Consider the following 20943-nt stretch of genomic DNA (forward strand, 5'->3'; position numbering starts at 1 on the left):
CTTTATGAGTGGATGGGGGATCGTAGGTTTACCTCGGGTATCACTTCTGTGCCACTGTTAGACAAAGGCACAGTATACTAATCTCGAAAAAGGGCATAGCAAAATTAATTTAAAATGGGTGTCGAAAGCCAAACACACTCTGGCTAGGCTTATAAATGCCCCAGGGCAGATAGCCTAGTATGAACCTATGAACTTATGAACAGAGAAGGTCTGGAAGAGGCAGGAAACAACCAGTTTTTTGAGGGACAATGCCTACTAAATCTAGGAGGCTGCATTAGTAAGAAATCTTTAACAGTTTGCATAGATTTATCTTTTTTCTCCATCTTTTTAAGAACTTCTTCTGCTTTGTCACCAAACAGGCGGTCCTGATTTAAGGGAGCATCCAGCAATTTAGTGTTAACATGATCTGGCAAAGATTGCTCCTTAAGCCAAGCATGTCTTCTAAGTACAGACCCGGTGACAGCAGCCCTGCAAGATGCCTCTAGTAAATCAATACCACATTGCAAAGTATGTTTCCAACCTGTTCAGCAGACTGCATTAAATCCTATAAATCCTTATTTTCAGCACAGTCAGGAATCAACATAATTTTCTGTTTAAGCAATCCAATAATATGCTGCTGATACTTTAACATATGAAACTGGCAATTTAAGGCCCTGATGGCCAAGGTTGCAGAGGTGTATACCTTCTTACCCCATCTATCCAGGGCCCTGGAATCTTTATCTGAGGGGGTAGGATTTTTGACAGTAGTAGCCTTAATGCCCTTGGGTCCCTGTGAAATGGTCTCAGGATCCGCAGTAGGAGTTTTAAAAAGGAACTTGTGAAAATCAGGAACCCTGTAATATCTATCAGGTTTTCTGGGAGCAGGAGGTAAAGAGTTAGGGGCCAAGCTAGATTCCGAAAAGGCATCGTCAACAATGTCCAGCACAGGAGGGATAGCTAAAGGCCTGTGAGTAAGAAATCTCTAAGCCTCTTTTTAGAATCAGAGTAATCCTGGCTTTCCCATGAAAATGCTCCCTAAGAATATGCAAGGTTTCACCAAAAGAAAAATCCTCTGGGGAGAAGCAGAGGGAATAGAGTCCTCTGCATCAGAATCCTCATAGGTAGATAAGGGTAAATCCTGGTCATAAGAGGAGACAGAAATTACAGAATCCTGGTCAGAAGAATCATAAGCAAATTCAGTCCTAGGTCTCTTAGACGGGGAAGGTTGGCTTCCCCTGATTAAAGTAATAAGGTTTTCAGCCATTCTTATTATTTGTTTTTTAGGCATAGAGGCCTGACCATGTGGTCTGGGCATTGGTTTCCTAGGCATGGTTCGAGTTTTAGGCCTAGAAGAAGATGGTGTCAGTTTAATATGTAAATCAGTAGGCCTGAATACACCCACAGAAGCTGATGCCTGCACAGCGACTCCGGACCCATCCAAGGTAGAGACATCCACAGGTTCCACAGTTGAAGCATCTTGCAGCATCGGACTCCTAATGGGTCTCAGTAGAGGCCTGCAAATCTGAAGTAGCATGTATCCGGGGCTGCGAAAGCACCTCACCGAGTACCTGTGATCTGGCGACTAGCTTAGGAGAAGCTTCGTCGACAGCTTTGGACCTAGATGGCCTGTCTCTGTCTTTATCTTTGCGTTTTTTCAGAATGTCGGTAGTCGAGTGGCTTACCGAAGACATATCTGGATAATTGAACTGAGTTCCAAAATATTTAGAAGCGAAAATGTCCTGATGATGAATAGTTTGTGGTTTAAATAAGGCACAAAACCAACAGCAAGGTACGTCGTGGTCAGGGCCTAGGCAAGGAATACAGTACAAATGAAAATCTTTATGAGGTATTTGCTTTCCACAAGAAATACAATTATTGACTTTTACTGACATTGGATTAGAGCAAGAAAAAGTTTCCCCAACAGGGTACTTAGCTTTAGTTGAAGACTTCGGTTCTGAAACTCGAAAACGAAAATTTCAGGAGTCGGCCGACCGGCACTTGTGAGCTGCTTTGCTTAAGGCACCGCACAGCAAGAAAGACTGATGTAATGGCGTCGGCTGCATACTTTATACCCGTGACTACCTGATGTCACGAAAGATGAGATAGCACCCGATGCAGGACCCAAGACTTTGATAATCAGGCCGACTGAGGGCTACTGCAAGCAGATAACCCAAATGTGATGACTGCAACAGTGAAACACGAAGAACATCTATATCAGGTTGCAAGGCAAAGACAGAAAGATAAAGAAGATAGTCAGACACCTTTCATAAGGGATACCAGCAACAACCTGCTCACCAGTCCAGTGGACATCAAAGGCAGATGGAAGGAGTATTTCCAAGAGCTTCTGAATGAAGAAAACCCCATAGAAGCTGTACTGCTCCAGAAACAGCCTACAAGGAAAGAAGAGGAGGAGCCCACCATAGAAGGAGAGCACCAAGGAAGATGAAGTCAGGGAAAGAAGCATGCTCAGATGAGGTCACAGCAGATATGATAAAGATGCTGGATGAGATGGGGAGAAATGGCTCCTGAGGGTACTAATAGCAGTGTGGAGAGAAAGACATATCCCAGATAACTGGAGAATAAGCATACTCATGCCAGTGTACAAGAAGAAAGGGGACATCCACAACTGTGGGCAGTACAGAGGCATCAAACTCCTATCACATTGCATGAAAGTTCTGGAGAGGGTGATTGATAAATGGATACACATAGTAGTAGAATGTAAGATGGGAGATGAGCAGTTTGGATTCAGATCAGGATGCAGCACAACTGACCTGATGTTTGCACTGAGACAGACACTTGGGAAGAAGCTAGAGATAAGAAGAGAGTCCAACTGGGCATTCCTAGACTTGGAGAAAGCATATGACAAGGTCCCAAGAAAGCTGATCTGGGCAGTACTGCAGTGGTCTGAAGTCCCAGAAACATTGGTAGAATTAGTGCAGGCTATGTACAATGACCCAATGACTCAAGTACGAACAGTGCACGGCCTCACAGAGGGGTTCCCAGTGGGAGTGGGTGTACATCAGGGTTCAGCTCTGAGCCCACTGCTGTTCATACTGGTGATGGACTACATTAGAAAACAGGTTGGAGGGGATGGATCAACGCTGCTGTATGCAGATGATGTGGCAGTGCAGGCAGACTCTGAGCTAGAACTTCAGCGAAAGGTAGGAGAATGGAATACAAATCTGAAGGCTCATGGGATGAAACTAAGCACAGATAAGACAGTGGTAATGGAAGCAAATTGGGAAATCGGAAGAAGCTGAGAATAGAGATAGAAGGGAAGATAGTGGAACAGGTAAACAGCTTCAAGTATCTGGGAGGGGTAGCTGAGGAGAAGGGTAGTCTGAATGAAGAGGTCAAAGCTAGAATCAGAGGGGCTGGAGCCAACTAGCATAGAGATTCAGATGTAGTCTATGACAGATGAATGTCAAAGAAGCTGAAAAGAAAGGTGTACAAGACAGTGGTGCGACCAGTACTACTGTATGGTATATTAACCTGGGCAGTAAAGGCAGAACAATTGAAGAAGGTAGAGGTGATGGAAATAAATTGGTTGAGAAAGGTGGTAGGATGCACACTGTAGGACAGATGAAGAAATTAGGACATAAGAGCAGAAGCCAAAGTAGCTCCAATTGCAGAAAAGATCAAAGAGAACAGATTATGGTGGTTTGGGCACATGTGTAGAAAAGCAGAAGACAATCTGGTGAGGAAGATTTGGGACAGACAGGAAGAAGGTAAGAGGAAGCGAGGACGTCCAGCATAGAGGTGGATGGATTGTGTGAAAGAAGATCTGAGACAGTCAGACATGAGTTCAAGAAGGCAGAAGTATGGCACTGAATCAAGAGAGTTGCCAACAGTTAACACGATACCCCAACCCCATGTAGAAAAATGGGAAAAAGGAGAGGCTGATGATGATGGTGATAACCTTCTTGTCCCCTCGCTGTACCCTCGAGAAGGTTCGTTGAGGGGCCCAAAAGCAGATCCTGATGGCAGACAGAGTCTTCCCCATCCTTCTCACTCTGGACTAAGGTATCACATACCGACTTCCTAAAAAGGGAGGAACCATTGTACCAGGCATTTACAAAGGACGTCTTGAAGGGTTCCGAAAAGGCACAGAGCCACAGCCAGGTGTGGCACCCTTGGTAGCATGGGAGAGGATACGCATAGAGGTGTTAGTGATAGAAGTCAGGGTGGCCAACTGAGAAGAGAATGCTTTCTTGCCCTCCGCTGACATGGATCCAGGGGTAGACTCAGCGACCTCCTTGACCAAGTCTTGCTGCAGCCTAATCACGTGTGCCATATAATTCAGCACACATACACACACACACACACACACACACACACACACACACACACACACACACACACACACACACACACACACAAAAGGTCACTGAAGCCTATACCCGCTTCCCAAAATGGCCCATCGTCCTAGACTCTCAGTCAGGAGGGTGGACCATGGAGCTCTCCTGAGCGAGCTCCTTCTTAGTGGCTGCTGCCACCACCATGGCATCAACTGGCGATCCCTTAGTCCAATGGGTCCTGTCCAAAGGGGGACTCAAAACATTGTCAGGGCATTTGGGATGGGCTCTACTGTGTACGGTTCCTTCCACACCTGAGATATGATAAGATCCACCAAAGGATCTGCAGGAGGGGACACGAAAGAAGTAGAGGGTCCTGAGCCAAACACCTCCAGGAACACTGATTTGTCTGAGTTAGGTTTTTTGTCAGACCACCCCCACATTGGAGTAGAATTTCCATGATGTCTCCAAAGGAGACATCCTCGGGGGGTGACCAGGGGGAACCTTCCCCTTCTCCAAATCAGTGTCTTCCATGAGGGACTCCAGAGGGGAGTCCAGGTGCCTCCTTTTGCATGTACATTTGTGAGGGATCTCCTCAGTGGGGGTCTCTGGGGAGGACTCACCAATGTCTTGTTGCTCCCAAGAGCAAGCGCACTGGGGCAAACAGGCAGCAGACTGTCCCTAAGATGGTAGAATAGCCGGGTCCACGCCAGACACAGAGGGAGCTAGGAAGGACTCTTAAGACGAGATTGTCAAGGGTCTCGATGGGATAACCATAGGGGAACGGACCTCCTTAGAAGGAACAATAGTCGAAGCCATAACCCTCTGACTAGACAGGAGCCAGAGCCGAACCTCCAGACACCAAGATACCAAAGGGAAGGCTGTGCTCTGAAAGGCTCAGAGCCGATGCATCCTCTCGGATCTGGCACCAAGGCTATGGCTCCAAGAGCTGTACAAATCCGAGCTAGTCAGATCTGACCTGCTCAAGGCCATAGCCGGCATCGCTGTACAAGGTACCATCACAGCCAACCCCTCGACGCCAAGTGTCCTCAGATCCAAGGACTCTGAAGCTGGTGGTTGGATCGGAGAAGGAGCAATAGAGATGAACACTGATTGCATGCCTCTGGCTTTGGAGAGAGAGGGGGTAGGCAGGACTTCCAACTGAATCTGGGTGCTGATAAACTTCCACATCATCCTATCCATCTCTGCTTCGAAAAGCCTTTGGGTGGAATGAGAACAGGAGGCTACCAACACTGGCCTAGAGAGGCATTGAGGGGAAGCCTGCTCCAGTGACCTGGTCTGAAGCTCCACCGGCTCTGGAGAGAACCGGGGGGAAAGGAGCTGGGGAGACTTCATCCTCGGAGCCAACCTAACTTTTGTCAGAGGGCCGCCGAACGAAATGGGGATCGCTTTCTGGCCCTGCCCTTAGATTTGGCAGATTTGTCTGACTTGTCTCCATCCCTGGACCTCTTGTTGGGAGTTTGAGTTCAAGAGGCCAGGGCAGAGACCAAAGTAGAAGCCGGGGCAGAAGAGGCCTGTACTCCAGTGGTAGGAGGGGGAAGTAGGGTCCTCAAAATTAGCTTATTTCTCCTGTCCATCAGTTCTCAGGGATTAAACCCAGCACAGATGGAACAGGAGGTGTCCAGATGGGCTGCCCTAAGACATTCAATGCACAGAGTGTGGCCATCAGCTGGGGAGAGCTTGTGACCACACTCCGTGAATTTTCAGAAGCCTGGTTTAGGTGTATCGGACATACTCTTAACCTAAGGCCTAACATGCTCACTTACACATGAACCACACACACTAGAAAGATAGAAAGAGAAGTTTTTTTTTTTTACTGATGTAGGGAGCACGAGGGGAGGTAGAAAGAATAGAGAAATGAGTGATAAGAGAAAAAAGGGGAAAATTAACAGTTATAAAGACACTTACCCAAACTTTATAAGCAGAGAGCATGAATCGCTATGTGGACAATAGCACAGCAAACAAGATCTGAAGGGAGGAAGGAGACGGGGCATTATGGGTAGGGGAGGAGCTTTGATCTCGGATCAGATGCTGGATATGTGGCAGAGTCGGATCCGTGCCAGATCCGGGAATCTACAGGTTGAAGATCAAATGAAGACAACAACTTCAGATGAAATGGTGTGCTTTTAAACAGCTAAACCTACAGACTTGGAATAAAAAGAAACAAAAAGTTGCTTAGACTTGCGAATAGCCTTAGTCTTATTCAAATAATATCTGAACTGCCTATGCAAAGAAGAACCTTCTCACTAGCAGAATGAAGAGAAGCAAAAAAGGAGGGCACATTAATTGACTGATTAAGAGACAATTCATTAACCACCTTGGGCATAAAAGAAGGATTAATACAAAGAGACACCCTATTGCTATAAAAAAACAAAAAAGGAGGAACAGCCATATGAGTCTGGAGTTCAGACACTCTCTTAGCTGAAGTAAAGGCCAACAAAAAGGACAGTCTTCCATCTACAATGCTGCAAAGAAGCTGAAGCTGCAGGCTCAAACAGATCCCGAGTCAATTTTTCAAGAACAAAATTAAGGTCTCAGGAAGGCTTCCTGGGAGGTCTGATATAAAGGACACCTTTAAGAAATTGCTTGACCTCAAACCTAGATGCTAGAGGGGGATTTCATGGCAGACAAGTAGAAGTAGCTGAAAAGTGAGCCAACTTAGCCTGGAGCAATTCACACAAATAAGAAAGAATCAGAGGGATCTCCATAGAAAATGGATCCTGAGTAGGGCACCAAACAGAAAATCTCTTCCATTTGGACATATAGGATTTCCTGTTAGCATGTCCTCGGGGAAAAAAAGTGCCTAAAAGGGATCGAAACCCTATTACCTACAAAGTTAGTTGAAGAGTGGACAAGTGAGGATGGATGATAGATGCCTTGTCTTGTGTGAATAGGTTCACCCTGCAAAGCAGCTTGTGGTAGCTGCCCTTGGCTAGGTGCAGAAGAAGAGGGAACCAATGTTGTCAGAGCCAAAAGGGAGTCACCAACAAGATTTTGGGGGAGTCTTGCTCTATCTGGAACAGGACTCTTGGAATGAGACGAAGGAGAGGGAAGGCATAGAGAAACATCCCCTTCCAAGAAAAAAATAGGACATCCACCCTCCAGGCCAGAGGAATTGGTGCAAAAAACAGGAAGTTGACTGTTTAACAGGGAGGCAAAAGGTCTACCTGAGGAGTGCCCCACTGATGGACAGTGTCCAGAAACACTTCTCTGTGAAGCATCCTTTCATGAGTCTGTGGTACGGACATGCTTAGAGAGTCTGCCACTATGTTCTGCTCTGAAGGAATATATACAGCCTGAAGAGTCAATTGATACTGGACAGCTAGATCCCAAACTTGAAGAGCCAGCCTGCAAAGAAGGTAGGACCATGTCCCCCCTTGCTTGTTGATCTATGACATTACTGTGGTATTGTCTATAAAAAATTTGGAGAGGCCCTGAAAGAAAAAGAGAATGAAAGGCCTGAAGGCTGAAAAGGAGAGACCTCATCTCCTTGTTATTGATGTGGTCTAGCCTCTGGTGAGGGGGCCAGAGACCCTGCAGCTTGAGGGGAGTGAAAGAGGTTCCCCACCCCATGTCTGAGGCATCTGAAAAAAAAGTTCCTGAGCAGGGACTGGGGTCTGAAAGGGAAGTTCCGGGTTGAGAAATAGTTGATGAATCCACCACTGAAGCTCAAGCTTGAGGCATGGAAGAAGAGGGACTCGAAAATCTAAAAGATGGCAGTGTTGCAGCCATACTGACTTTAGGAACCACTGTCTTTTTTTTCATATGGAGCCTGGATAGAGGTTCCATAGGAATAGTGGAGGCCATAAATCCTAGAGCCCTGATAAACTCCCTGGCTGTAAATGAAACCTAAAGAAGAAAGGACTGAAATAAGGCAATCAGAAAAAGAGCCTTGTGAGGAGGAAGAGAGACCAGAATATGGATGGTCTGGAGCCTTTAACCGAAAAACACATGATCCTGAGAAGGAACCAGGATTGATTTCTGGAAGTTTATTATAAACCCCAGACATTGCAAGAGACAAACAGTATAGTTGAAGCAAATTGTCAGGGGAGGAAGCCTGAATGATTAGGCCATCCAGATAAAGTAAGATTTGAACTCCTCTCATCATGCAGAAAGCAATCACTGGATCAAAGCACTTGGTGAAAACCCTTGAGGCAACAGAAAGGCCAAAGGGCAAAGCAGAGAACTGAAAATGCAAGGAAGAAACAGAGAAATTCAAAAGCTTCTTGAAAAGGGGATGAATAGGAATGTGAAGATAAGCATCCTTGAGATCCAGAGAGACCAGGAAAGCCCGGGGAAGAAGAGGAAACAGGGTCTTACCTCATAACATCTGGAAGGAAGGGATCTTCATAAAGGTTTGAGCTGAGAGAGGTCCAGAATTGGTCTCCAGGTCCCTTCCTTCGTGGGAAGCAAAAACATTCTGGAATAAAACCCCTTCACCTCCTGGGAAGGGGGAACAGCTTGAAAGGTGCCTTGAGAGAGAAAGCCCTGAAGTAGTTCTGGAAAGAAAGGAATCTTTTTCTGTGGAGGTTGAGGGATGCCTAGAAAGGGAAGTAGGGATTTCCACACCATGAAGTATCCCTGACGGATGATGGACAGAACTCAAGAATCTTGACTGATCTTAGCCAACTGGGAAGGGACATAGAAAGATGAAGAGATATAGGAACTGACTAAGGAAAGAGGGAAACAGGCAGTCAGAAACTGGTTTGTCTTGAAAAGGAGGTTTCTGGAGTCTGGGGGAAACCCACATAGAACCCTTTTTACCTATTTGGGGAGGACAAGGCTGTCTGAGAATAAAAGCAGAGTTAGAGGGATAACTTCTTTGGAACTTGGGAATAGCAGAAACAAAAATATGCTTTAATTCCTGTAAGGCCTTCCACTTATTCTGCACATACTTAAAAAGTTCAGCAGCTACAGAACCAAATAGGTTCTTATTATCAACAGGAACATCCAACACTTTAGCCTTAATGTCATCAGGCAAAGGATAGAGATAAAGCCAAGAGTAATTTTGCAAAACAGAACCAAAAGCAGCAGTTCTAGAAGAGGCATCTGCTGCATCATAATTACATTTAATAAAGTGGTGGGCTACTTGAGAAGTGGAGACCTGTCGAGAAAGAGCCGAGGTCTTCCCTTCAGAATCAGGAAGGTCAGAGATAGCCTGGGAGTCCTGGGAAAGAAGGGTTAAAATATACTTGGTCATATGGGTCTGGTAATTAATAACCCAAAAGGCCAAAGTGGCAGCAGTATATACTTTCTTTCCCAGCCATTCCAAGGCCCTACTGTCCTTGCATGAAGGAAGCAGTTTAGTAGAAGGCAAAACGCTTAGAGGGTTGTCAGAAGAGACAGACACCACAGAAGAATCAGCAGAAGGACATTTGTGGAGAAACTTACAGTCATCAGGCACCTTATAAAAGCTATCATGTTTCTTAGTAGCTGAAGGTTGAGAGTTTGGGGCCACAGAAGCAGCAGAAAAGGTATCCAAAAGTGCAGCCAAGACAGGAGGTAAAGCAGAGGGCTTAGGGGAAATCCATCTGGAGGAGCTCATAATACCTCTTCTGAAATTCTGAAAACAGTCGCATTTAAAGTACTCCATCATATGAGAAATAGTATCCACAAAGCAAAGTTCTTCGAAAGGAGAGTCTGGGCTAATAGAGTTTTCCTCTTCAGAACAATAATCCAAGGGAGAAGGGATCGAAGTGCAATAAGCAAACACTGTTCCCCAGAATTCAAGTCATCATCAGAGGAGTCCTGCTCTCTAGGCCTCTTGAGTGGGGTACAGAACCAAGGGGAGGGACAGGTACAGAAACTCCTTGGGGAGGCTTCAATGCCATCAATGTATTAAATAACCCCTGGGTAAAATCCTACCATTCATGCTGGGGATCTTAAGGAGCAAGGGAAACATGCTTGTTTTTTTATTTCTTTCTTTTGAGGTACAGCTGCACTAAACACCCTATAAGGTTCAGACCATTGCCTGCATTCAATTAACATAGTAGGAATCTCCTTTCAAACAAGTATTTGCAGAAACTCCCTCTAACCCTCTGAAATGATCAGCCATCTGGAATGGATGTCTGCAGAACCTTGGAGGACATGCGAGAAGTAGGATCCATGCCGGCCGCCGATAGGGTCGTGACAGAGGAATCCAATGTAACAATAGAGTGATCCTCTGGGTCTTCACCAGCCTTGAGAGAGACATCCAGGGGAGGCGGGACAGCAGCTGAATCAGACCTGACTCTTTTGGCCTTTTTTTTTTGGCAGTCTGCTGACCTTCAGGACAGGAGGATTCTGCCATATTATCCTGCTCCAACAATTTAAGATGTTGGTTCTTCAGGTAAATGGACAATGAGGAGAGATGACTTCAGTAGGGTTTTAGATACAAATGCTTGGCAGACAGAACATTTTGTATGGTTGTGAGAAGCACCAAAGCAAAAAAAGACACTACTCATGATGATCCTTGGGGGGGAATCAGCCTAGCACACTGATATTTTCCCTTTCTCGATGACATGTAAACCCACATCACCGAGTAAGAAAGAAAGGGTACGAAGAAACCCCGACAGGGCACTTATCTGAAACATGGTTTGGTAACCAGCAAAGACGAAAGTGTGTTCAGACTGAAGATCAATGGTAGTGTTTGGACTGGTGGCAAAGAAGTTCTGAGATATGGTCTCCCGTATGTCACCTTTATAACCTATGCCTTGACAGGGACGTATGACTTCCATAAAATCCTAAGGCTTTGGTATACTGGCCGGATGTTGGGCTACCCTTGGTAGGGAATCACTTTGGTAAGAAATAATGCAACAGTGCTACGGAAGGACATCAACCACAGCAAACATAGCCATTTCAAGAAAAAAAACAGAGGCAGGAAAAAGTTAAATGAAAAGCTAGTTTATGTTCCTGTGAGTTGTAAATCTGAAATGAATGATTAAGTAGTCAATCTAGAATGAAACAAATTAATATTTAAATATTTATTATAACAGCTAATGTATTTGGACTGTATTTTCTTTTTCTCTAATCAGTCCAACTGCAGATTACAGAAGTAGAAATGTGATTCATTGTACCATTCATAGCAAAAATCTAGTAACAGACTAAAATTAATAAAATGTTTTTTATTCTTCAAAGTTCTCATGAACTGCAACTATTCAATCTTTCTAGAATATCTCACTCCCCCAACATGACAATCTTTGTCAGTCTGTATGCCTCAACTCAGAACACAGGAATAACACTGCAGGTGACAGGATCATTCCTCAGAACACAGGAATAACACTGCAGGTGACAGGATCATTCCTTCAGAAACCATACTTTATTCACCTCTTTGCCATCTTCTGTCACTGTCCTGGAAATCTGATTTAATTGTGCTCAGAATGGACACTCATGGTAGACATTTCACATCATTATGAGTATCACTTCTGCAGTTGACTAGAACACAACATTTTACTGCAGTTGTCAAGTTACCCCCTCTATTGCTCACTTTACCACACTGAAATGCACTAAGCAGTCAACTTCTGCCATTTAACTGGGATTCAGGCCTACAGCATTTCAAATAAGACTCCTAGGTTAGATGTTTTTAGGTCACTCTGAGCACTATTCTCACCTTGATCTCTGAGCAAATGGAATACCTATAGTATGTATACAATATATGCATTCTGATAAACTGTACAATAACTTTTAAGCACCACATCACTTCTACTATTTTAAGAGTACCTATCTCCATGAGGAACAGAAAACTCATCCAGCAAAGTGCAAAATAAAATACTATACTCTGAGTGCCAGCACATCCTTACTTCCACCAGCTTGCTCTCTTCTTGCAACCATATGTGAAAAAAAGGAACATTACAGTCTTTGATCCTCTAAGAATGCTGATCCAAGTCTTAACAGCCACAAACCAAAACATGGAAAAAGAATCAGACAGAGAGAAAGAGAGAGAGAGTGTGTGTATTCTCCTCACACAGCTTATTGACTTGGAATCATCCTTTACCCATGGTCGATAAAGCACCTGTCATACCCTTTTTATTGCCAACTTCCTCACACATCTTAAAATTAGGGATATCAGCAAATATCTTTACTTCCAAAAATGTGATCAAAGATTGAGTATGCAGGATTTCATAGCTGAACAACACACTGCAACATCACTGCCGTTGTAATATACTGTGCCAAACTGGATACATTACAGTGTCATCCTGATAAAGTGTGCACAGCAAGCACATTTTTCTGCATATTTCAGTTACTGGACCTCAGTGAAATATATGATTCTATACTGTTACTTCTACTGTCTATTAACCATTGACATTATAACAATTGCACACATGATCCTGGCTGTATGATCAGTTAGCAATGTGTGTTACATTAATTAAGCCATAATGTTTTGCCCTTTGGCCTATGTTGTGGCTGGAAATTCAGTTTGTTGAGTCCACTTCCTTGGTGGTCAAATAAAAAGTGAATGAAAGAAAGAAAAAAATAAAGTAATGAATAGTGCAACTAGAGATGCCTTCTGGATTGATGCAACGGGGGTAGGGGGATTCCATACATACAGGCTCTTTTAACCTCCAACAGTCTCTTCATATGTACTATCATTTAAGTCATGACTAAAACAATAAATATTAAGAAATATCTGGTCATGAAATTTGTGCTACATGATAGTCAAACTGAAAAAGCAAAAAGGTGAAAAAGTCAGACTATGTTGACTCAGCTAAAAGAACAGGAAAGCCGACAGCAGGAAAATAGTGCTGCAATAAAAAAAAAGTTGTATTGCTCACAGTGTAGTAGAAGCAGCAGTGGAACAGTAATATTATTCATATGCCAAGACATACCCGCTTGAAGCCATATCTGTTCAAGGACCACCCAGAGCTGGGCAGGACCATGCTTACTGGCACTCTGCATAGATGCTCCTGATGTAGCCTGAAGCAGGCGGGATGCTGCAATAGAAGATGCTCGCTGTGATGCTGCAGTAGAAGAAAGACGCATGGAACCTAAACAAAACAGTCACAATTTAATGGGTTTAATGATCCAACCTAAAAAAAAAAAAAAAAAAACACTGTTTGATGAAGAAATGACTGCAAGTGTCCATGATGTGTTCATTATTTATTAGCTATTTTAATGTAGAAATCCTACTAGCTTTGTGAATATACTGTGAGTGCTGAGCATTATGAAACTTCACTTTTCCTTAACACTTTGGTATGTATATTTATTTTACCAATTCATTTTAAGAAAATATCTAATGGACAAAAAAATACTGGCCAGTTGCACATGCCATTACAATTCTGATTTTAACATTCATTATTACTACTTTGGGGTCAACTAATGAGGCTGACATTACTTCAAGAGTTTCATATTAATTCACTTAAACCTGCAGGAGGCTGCTTGCCCAACTGTTAAATTTATTTTCTTAAACTTGCAGGTAGTGTCCTGCCTTGCTTGACTTACTAAAGGGAAATTAGCAGGACTGATGTCCTGTCACTTGCAATGAGCTCAGTGGGATCAGTAGTGCTGACTGTCCCCTCTGTCATGCCTTAATTGCAGGCTATCCAGTACTTCTGTTACTAACCACAAGCCAGGTCAGCAGCTGTCATACTCATTAGAGATATTAGATCACACATACACACACTTAACACTTACGTAACTAGCTGGCCTGAAGAAATTGGTGCATAAAAATAGACTGCCAGCAACTAGCACTCAGCCAAATAATGAAGAGCATCTGTCATAATGAGGTATACAGAACTGACAGATGGGAAATGGACATGCTTCTCTGTGAGTAAGACACTGTTGGGGAACCATCTGATATGTCACATTGTGACTGATATAAATTCTAAACATTTGATCAACTGTCCCAAAATATTTGCTGAAGGAAGGTTTAAAGATGCAAGGTCTGGCATTGGCAATCAAGTCTAGTAAAGATAAAACAATAACAAACAGTGAACCTATGCACCAAATCCTTTAAAAACAGAAATAGGACAGAATGCAGCACTTGGAAGCTCACGTTCACAGTTAGCAAACAAGATAAATGAAATTACTATAAGTGGGACCAAATATGCAGCCTTAAGATATACGCACACACACATAAAATGATCAAATTACATCAGCTCATATAGCATTCCACAAGTTGATTTATTACACTTAGTCTATGAAATGAGGCAGCCAGAGTATGCAGAACAGAAATAATCATCAGCTTTTATTCTGCTGACTTCAGTAAATGCAGACGACACTCACACTGCATTTCCAGCATTCATCACGTGTAGCAGTAACGGTTAGTGCAGCTGTTTTCTAGATGATACAGAAATGTCTGCTACAGAATAAAGGCAAAGGTGTCCCAACTTTTTTAATACAAAATAAATCATCCTAACCTTATGATTTTACTGAAAAAACCTTTCACATGAATTACAGTATACAATGCTTCAGCAAGCTATGGAAGGTCACAAGGTTTTACTGGGCCCTGTACTGTTTTCATTTAGTTTAAGTACTACAGTAATACTAATGACACAGGTCAGTCATGCACACTTGTATGTATGTACAAGCACATACGAATGAGCCATTGGCAGGAAGTATCAAGTAAAGTCTGCCATGGGAGGATGCAGTATTGGTTTCCAAGAAACAAATTTACGGCAGCCCCCTCCAGAAACAAAGGATATATTTGGATATATTTTTATTAATAGCCCCCCCCGAAATGTAACATATTAATCAATGAAATCCCCAAACCATAACGTGTGTGTGTGTGTGTGTGTGTGTGTGTGTGTGTGTGTGTGTGTGTGTGTGTGTGTGTGTGTGTGTGTGTGTGTGTGTACATCTGCTTGTCTGCCTTTGTATGTGCAATTACCTGGTTACATATATACATACACACAGAGATACACAGACAGACACATGCATGAGCATGTGCAGACACACAAATACAGACACAGATATTTATAATTTTTAGGAAAAAATGCAAAAAGAACAAGAAGTCAGAAATGTTTAAATAAGATCAAAGGCAAACACATAGAAAGGTATAAAATATTCAAAGAAGGCAAACTTAGGCAATAAAACAAAGTGAAGCTCTTTTGTGAAGAACTCCCCTTCTGCATCTATCAGACAATTTGTAGAAACATCAGTCCTTTAGGAGCCTGCAATATAAGCTCCTTTTATACTGCAGAGGTAACTAAAGAAGGATGTAAACTATGTATTTGTAAATCAGTTAAATGAAATGGTCCCTTGTATTCCACTGGGTAAACTACTCATGTACCAATACACTTGCCCAAAGTTTCCTGGAATTCATTAATTGCAATGCCCTGGACCAGCTCATTCTTACCCCCACTAGAGGGAGCAACATCCTTGACCTGGTCATCACTAACATGGGCGACCATTGCTCTATACCAATAGTCAACTCCTTCCTGGTTAGATCCGACCACAAACTAATCACCTTGGAAATCTACAACCCCCCACCCCCCACCCCCCTGCAAAGGTAACCACTATAACAAATTCTCCAAAGCTAACTTTGGGCTCCTAAAAACAGGGGTGGCTAACTTCACAGCAGCCATGCAAATGGAGAAGTTGCATGACCGCCAAATCATACTCCAATGCACTGTACGAACATGTACTCTTGCCATACCCAATAGAATCAAGATCCTCTCCTCCAAAAAAAGGAAGCCAATCTGGTGGTCCCCTGCCATAAACAAACTCTACAACAAGAGGAGAAAACTGATGTGGAATAAGGTGAAGTCCCAAGACTGGAAAAACTCCCTTATCAACCTCAACAAAAAGTTGAGATCCCTCATCAAATCCTCTAAAGCTAGTTATGAAAACAGAATTGCAGCAGATAGTAAAGACAACCACAAGGTCTTCTATAGTTATGTAAAGAATCTCCACTGCAATACCTACATTTTCTCTGAGCTACTGCACAATGGTACTTCTTATAATGAACCAACAGATATTGGCAATATACTGGCCGACAGATTCAGTACCAACTTTACCAATACCAGTAGACTGCCAGGCAGCCAGTATTACTGCAGCACAGGTTAAAACAGCACTAACAGCACTGTCCAAGGCCAAGAATACAGCTTCTATGGGACCTGAAAATATCCCTGGCTGTGTTCTACATGAACTACAGAGTGAACTGGCACCTCACCTGTGTGCCCTGTTCAATCACAGTCTCACCTCAGGCTTTGTCTCTACCGAATGGTGCACTGCTACAGTCATCTCTCTTCACAAAGGAGGAACGACTACAGACCCGGGGAACTATCGCCCCATTAGCCTGATGAGTCTGATATGCAAAGCTATGGAACGCATCATCATGGACCTAATAAACAAGGATATAGGGAATCTCCAAACTCTGGATCCCACAGAGTTTGGTTATGTGAAGGGTAGATCATGCCTGCTCAACTTGGTCGACTTCTTTGAGTCAGTCACCAGAGCTGTAGATGAAGGCAAGGTGGTTCATACAGCCTACCTTGATCTGGCCAAGGCCTTTGATCCATTCCCCACTCAGGAATCATAGAAAAACTCACTAAGCTAGGCATCAACCCCTATATCAGCAGGTGGGTTGCAAACTGGCTCACAGATAGAACCCACAGTGTGAAAGTAGCTAACTCTAAGTCAGACTGCCAATCAGTCATGAGTGGAGTCCCACAGGGTTCGGTCCTGGGTCCTCTCTTGTTTGGTATCTACTTCTCTGAAGTCCAGGCCAACATGAAGGGACTCTAGCTGGCAATCTGACTGACAACGTTCATAGATGATTGCAAGTTGGGAGCTATTATTAACTCCCCAAGTGATGTTGACATCCTACAGAAAGGTCTCACTGAGACCAACGACTGGTGTCAGAACCATGGCCTTAAGCTCAATGCCAAAAAATGTGTTGTCATCCTCTTTGGGAAAAACCCAGTTCCCATGAATTACCATATCAATGGTAGTCCACTGAACATAGAAGGCATTACGAGAGATCTGGGAACACAGGTTGACAGCAACCTCTCTTTTGACCACCATATTGCCACTGTGGTCAGAAAGTCCTTCTATGTGGCACATCTCATTACTAAAAGTTTTGCATCCAGGAAGAAAGGGGTCATTGTCTCCCTCTACTCTTCCCTCATTAGGCCAATCATCGAGTACAATGCCCCATTTGGCATGTACGTCACTAGACACCTGCAACAACTGGGGAGACTGCAAAAGTACCTCACAAAGAGGATCCTAGGCCTTAAACACTTGTCCTATATGGACAGACTTAAAAAACACCAACTATTCTCTGTCTCATATCACCTACTTACAGGCAAGCTCTGCTTGACTTACAAAGCCATGTCTGACCTAGCTCTGTTAGAAATGCTACATCTAAAGAAATCCCAATCCCTCCGCACTACATGCTCCAGAGACCTCAACCTCATTATCACAATTAACAGAACATGCTGGAGGGGACAGGTTCACAGCACAGAGACTGCCCATTCTATGGAATAGACTTCCCATACATGTCAAACAGAGCACCTCATTTGCCCTCTTCAAGAGAAATCTTGATGAGTGGATGGGAAATAGAAATTTAACCCTGGAGATCACTCCACTTGCTCTACTCAACAGAGGCACTAGTAAATAAGGTCGGGTGGCACGATGCCAAGGTAATACTACGGGCTAGGCTTGTAAAGGCTCCAGGGCCATTAGCCTAGAACACACCTATGAACCACAGTGGCAAGGATAAATGTAATATGTGGGTAGTTAAAATTAGCCAATCAATCAACACATTTTTGGGAGGTGAGTAACCTTAACCGCTTTACTACACTGCTGCCCAGAACTGACAACAGCAGTGCAGAGCCAATCAACACACTTTTAGGAAAAGTACATACTTAAAACAAACTACTGCAAATAACTGATTTTATGCAAATCTTTCTTGTAGAGCTTATGCCATATATTTTTATATATTTTCAAGGGGGAAAATGACGTTCTCTGAGAAAAAGTAAAGATTTTACAATTTCTTGTGTAGAACTGATATAAATTATTTTAATGGAATCTTTAAAGGATTGCTGATAGAGTTGTGCAGCTGCAGTAAAGTTAAGCTTAATTGAATAGTAATCAAATAGGGCATTCAAAAAGGCAGTGCTATCACAAAACGATTGATGTTAACAGTGGAGTGAGAAAGTGAAATGCTGAACAACAATTTGGATATGGCCTGAAACTGTCACATGACAAGATAGTGTTAGTTGGATAGTGTATGAACTTCAAAAGTAACTGAGTGTATTTTGTGACGTGGAAGGATGACTGCACATGTGGCATTAACAACACAAAACTACAACACTGTACTGCATGGTGAGAGATGAGTGCACCTGGCATTACCAACACAAAACAACAATACTGCACTGCATGGTGACTGCACATGTGGAATTATCAAGACAAAACAACAACACTGCACTGCACAGTGAGGAATGAGTGCCCATGGCATTATCAACACAAAACAACAGCACGGCACTGGATGGTCAGTGGACATGTGGCATTAACAACACAAAACAACAACACTGCACTGCATGGTGAGGGATGAGTTCACGTGGCATTATCAACACAAAACAACACTGCAGTGCACGGTGAGGAATGAGTGCAAATGTGGCATTATCAACACAAAACAACACTTCACTACACAGTGACAGATGAGTGCCCATGGCATTATCAACACAAAATAACAGCGCGGCACTAGATGGTGAGTGGACATGTGGCATTATCAATATAAAACAACAACAATGCACTGCACAGTGAGGGATGAGCATACATGGCATTATCAACACAAAACAACAACACTGCATGGTGAGGGATAAGTACACGTGGCATTATCAACACAAAACAACAACACTGCACTACACAGTGAGGGATGAGTGCGCACAGCATTATCAATACAAAACAACAACACTGCATGGGATGAGTGCACATGGCATTATCAACACAAAACAACAACACTGCACTGCACAGTGAGTGCACATGTGGCATTATCAACACAAAACAACAACACTGCACTACACAGTGAGGGATGAGTGTGCACAGCATTATCAATTCAAAACAACAACACTGCATGCTAAGGGATCAGTGCACATGGCATTATCAACACAAAACATCAACAGTACACTGCACGGTGAGTGCACATGTGGCATTATGAACACAAAACAACAACACTGTACAGTGAGGGATGAGTGCACATGTGGCATTATCAACACAAAACAACACTGCACTACACAGTGATGGATGAGTGTGCAGAGCATTAGCAATACAAAACAACACTGCACAGTAAGGGATGAGTGCTCATGGCATTATCAACACAAAACAACAGCACTGCACTGCATGGTGAGTGGATATGTGGCATTATCGACAGAAAACAACAAGATTGCACTGCACAGTGAGGGATGAATGCACATGACATTATCATCACAAAACAGCAATGTACTGCACAGCGAGGGATGAGTACACATGTGGCATTATCAACAAAAAACAACAGCACTGCATACTGAGGGATAACTACACATGGCATTATCAACACAAAACAATAACACTGCATTGCATGGTAAGGGATGAGTGCACATGGCATTATCAACACAAAATAACACTGCACGGCGAGTGCGCATGTGGCATTATCAACACAAAACAACAACACTGCATGGTGAGGGATAAGTGCACATGGCATTATTAACACACAGCAGCACTGCACTGCATGATGAAGGCCAAACAGAAATCAAATGATTCAGTAAATAAAGGAGCAAACACCATAATCCATTAACAAATGAATAAACTGCTCAGAGATACTGACAGGTTCATGTGGTTGAATGTGTAACAATAAAATTTCCGTTAAACGGAAACAAACTTTTCCCTTTGAAAATAAAAAAACAACGACAAAGCATTTCCAGCATTCATCACGTGTAGCAGTAACGGTTAGTGCAGCTGTTTTCCTAGATGATACAGAAATGTCTGCTACAGAATAAAGGCAAAGAGTGTCCCAACTTTTTAATACAAAATAAATCATCCTAACCTTATGATTTTACTGAAAAACCTTTCACATGAATTACAGTATACAATGCTTCAGCAAGCTATGGAAGGTCACAAGGTTTTACTGGGCCCTGTACTGTTTTCATTTAGTTTAAGTACTACAGTAATACTAATGACACAGGTCAGTCATGCACACTTGTATGTATGTACAAGCACATACGAATGAGCCATTGGCAGGAAGTATCAAGTAAAGTCTGCCACTGGAGGATGCAGTATTGGTTTCAAGAAACAAATTTACTGCAGCCCTCCAGAAACAAAGGATATATTTGGATATATTTTTATTAATAGCCCCCCCCCGAAATGTAACATATTAATCAATGAAATCCCCAAACCATAACGTGTGTGTGTGTGTGTGTGTGTGTGTGTGTGTGTGTGTGTGTGTGTGTGTGTGTGTGTGTGTGTGTGTGTGTGTGTGTGTACATCTGCTTGTCTGCCTTTGTATGTGCAATTACCTGGTTACATATATACATACACACAGAGATACACAGACAGACACATGCATGAGCATGTGCAGACACACAAATACAGACACAGATATTTATAATTTTTAGGAAAATGCAAAAAGAACAAGAAGTCAGAAATGTTTAAATAAGATCAAAGGCAAACACATAGAAAGGTATAAAATATTCAAAGAAGGCAAACTTAGGCAATAAAACAAAGTGAAGCTCTTTTGTGAAAAACTCCCCTT

The 20943-nt window shown here is 43.0% G+C and overlaps 1 protein-coding gene across 1 annotated transcript in view; it reads right to left on the reverse strand.

Annotated features, from left to right (window-relative positions):
- The window catches only part of TTC7A (tetratricopeptide repeat domain 7A), a 2391665-nt gene that overhangs the window by 421760 nt on the left and 1948962 nt on the right, over positions 1-20943 (reverse strand). The window contains exon 18 of the mRNA XM_044060227.1: positions 13100-13258. Within this exon, the coding sequence (XP_043916162.1) occupies positions 13100-13258 (159 nt within the window). The remainder of the gene's footprint in view (positions 1-13099; positions 13259-20943) is intronic.

Source organism: Protopterus annectens, chromosome 1.part0 (assembly GCF_019279795.1).
Source record: "Protopterus annectens isolate FY-2018-M chromosome 1.part0, PAN1.0, whole genome shotgun sequence".
Classification (NCBI taxonomy): Eukaryota; Metazoa; Chordata; order Ceratodontiformes; family Protopteridae; genus Protopterus; species Protopterus annectens.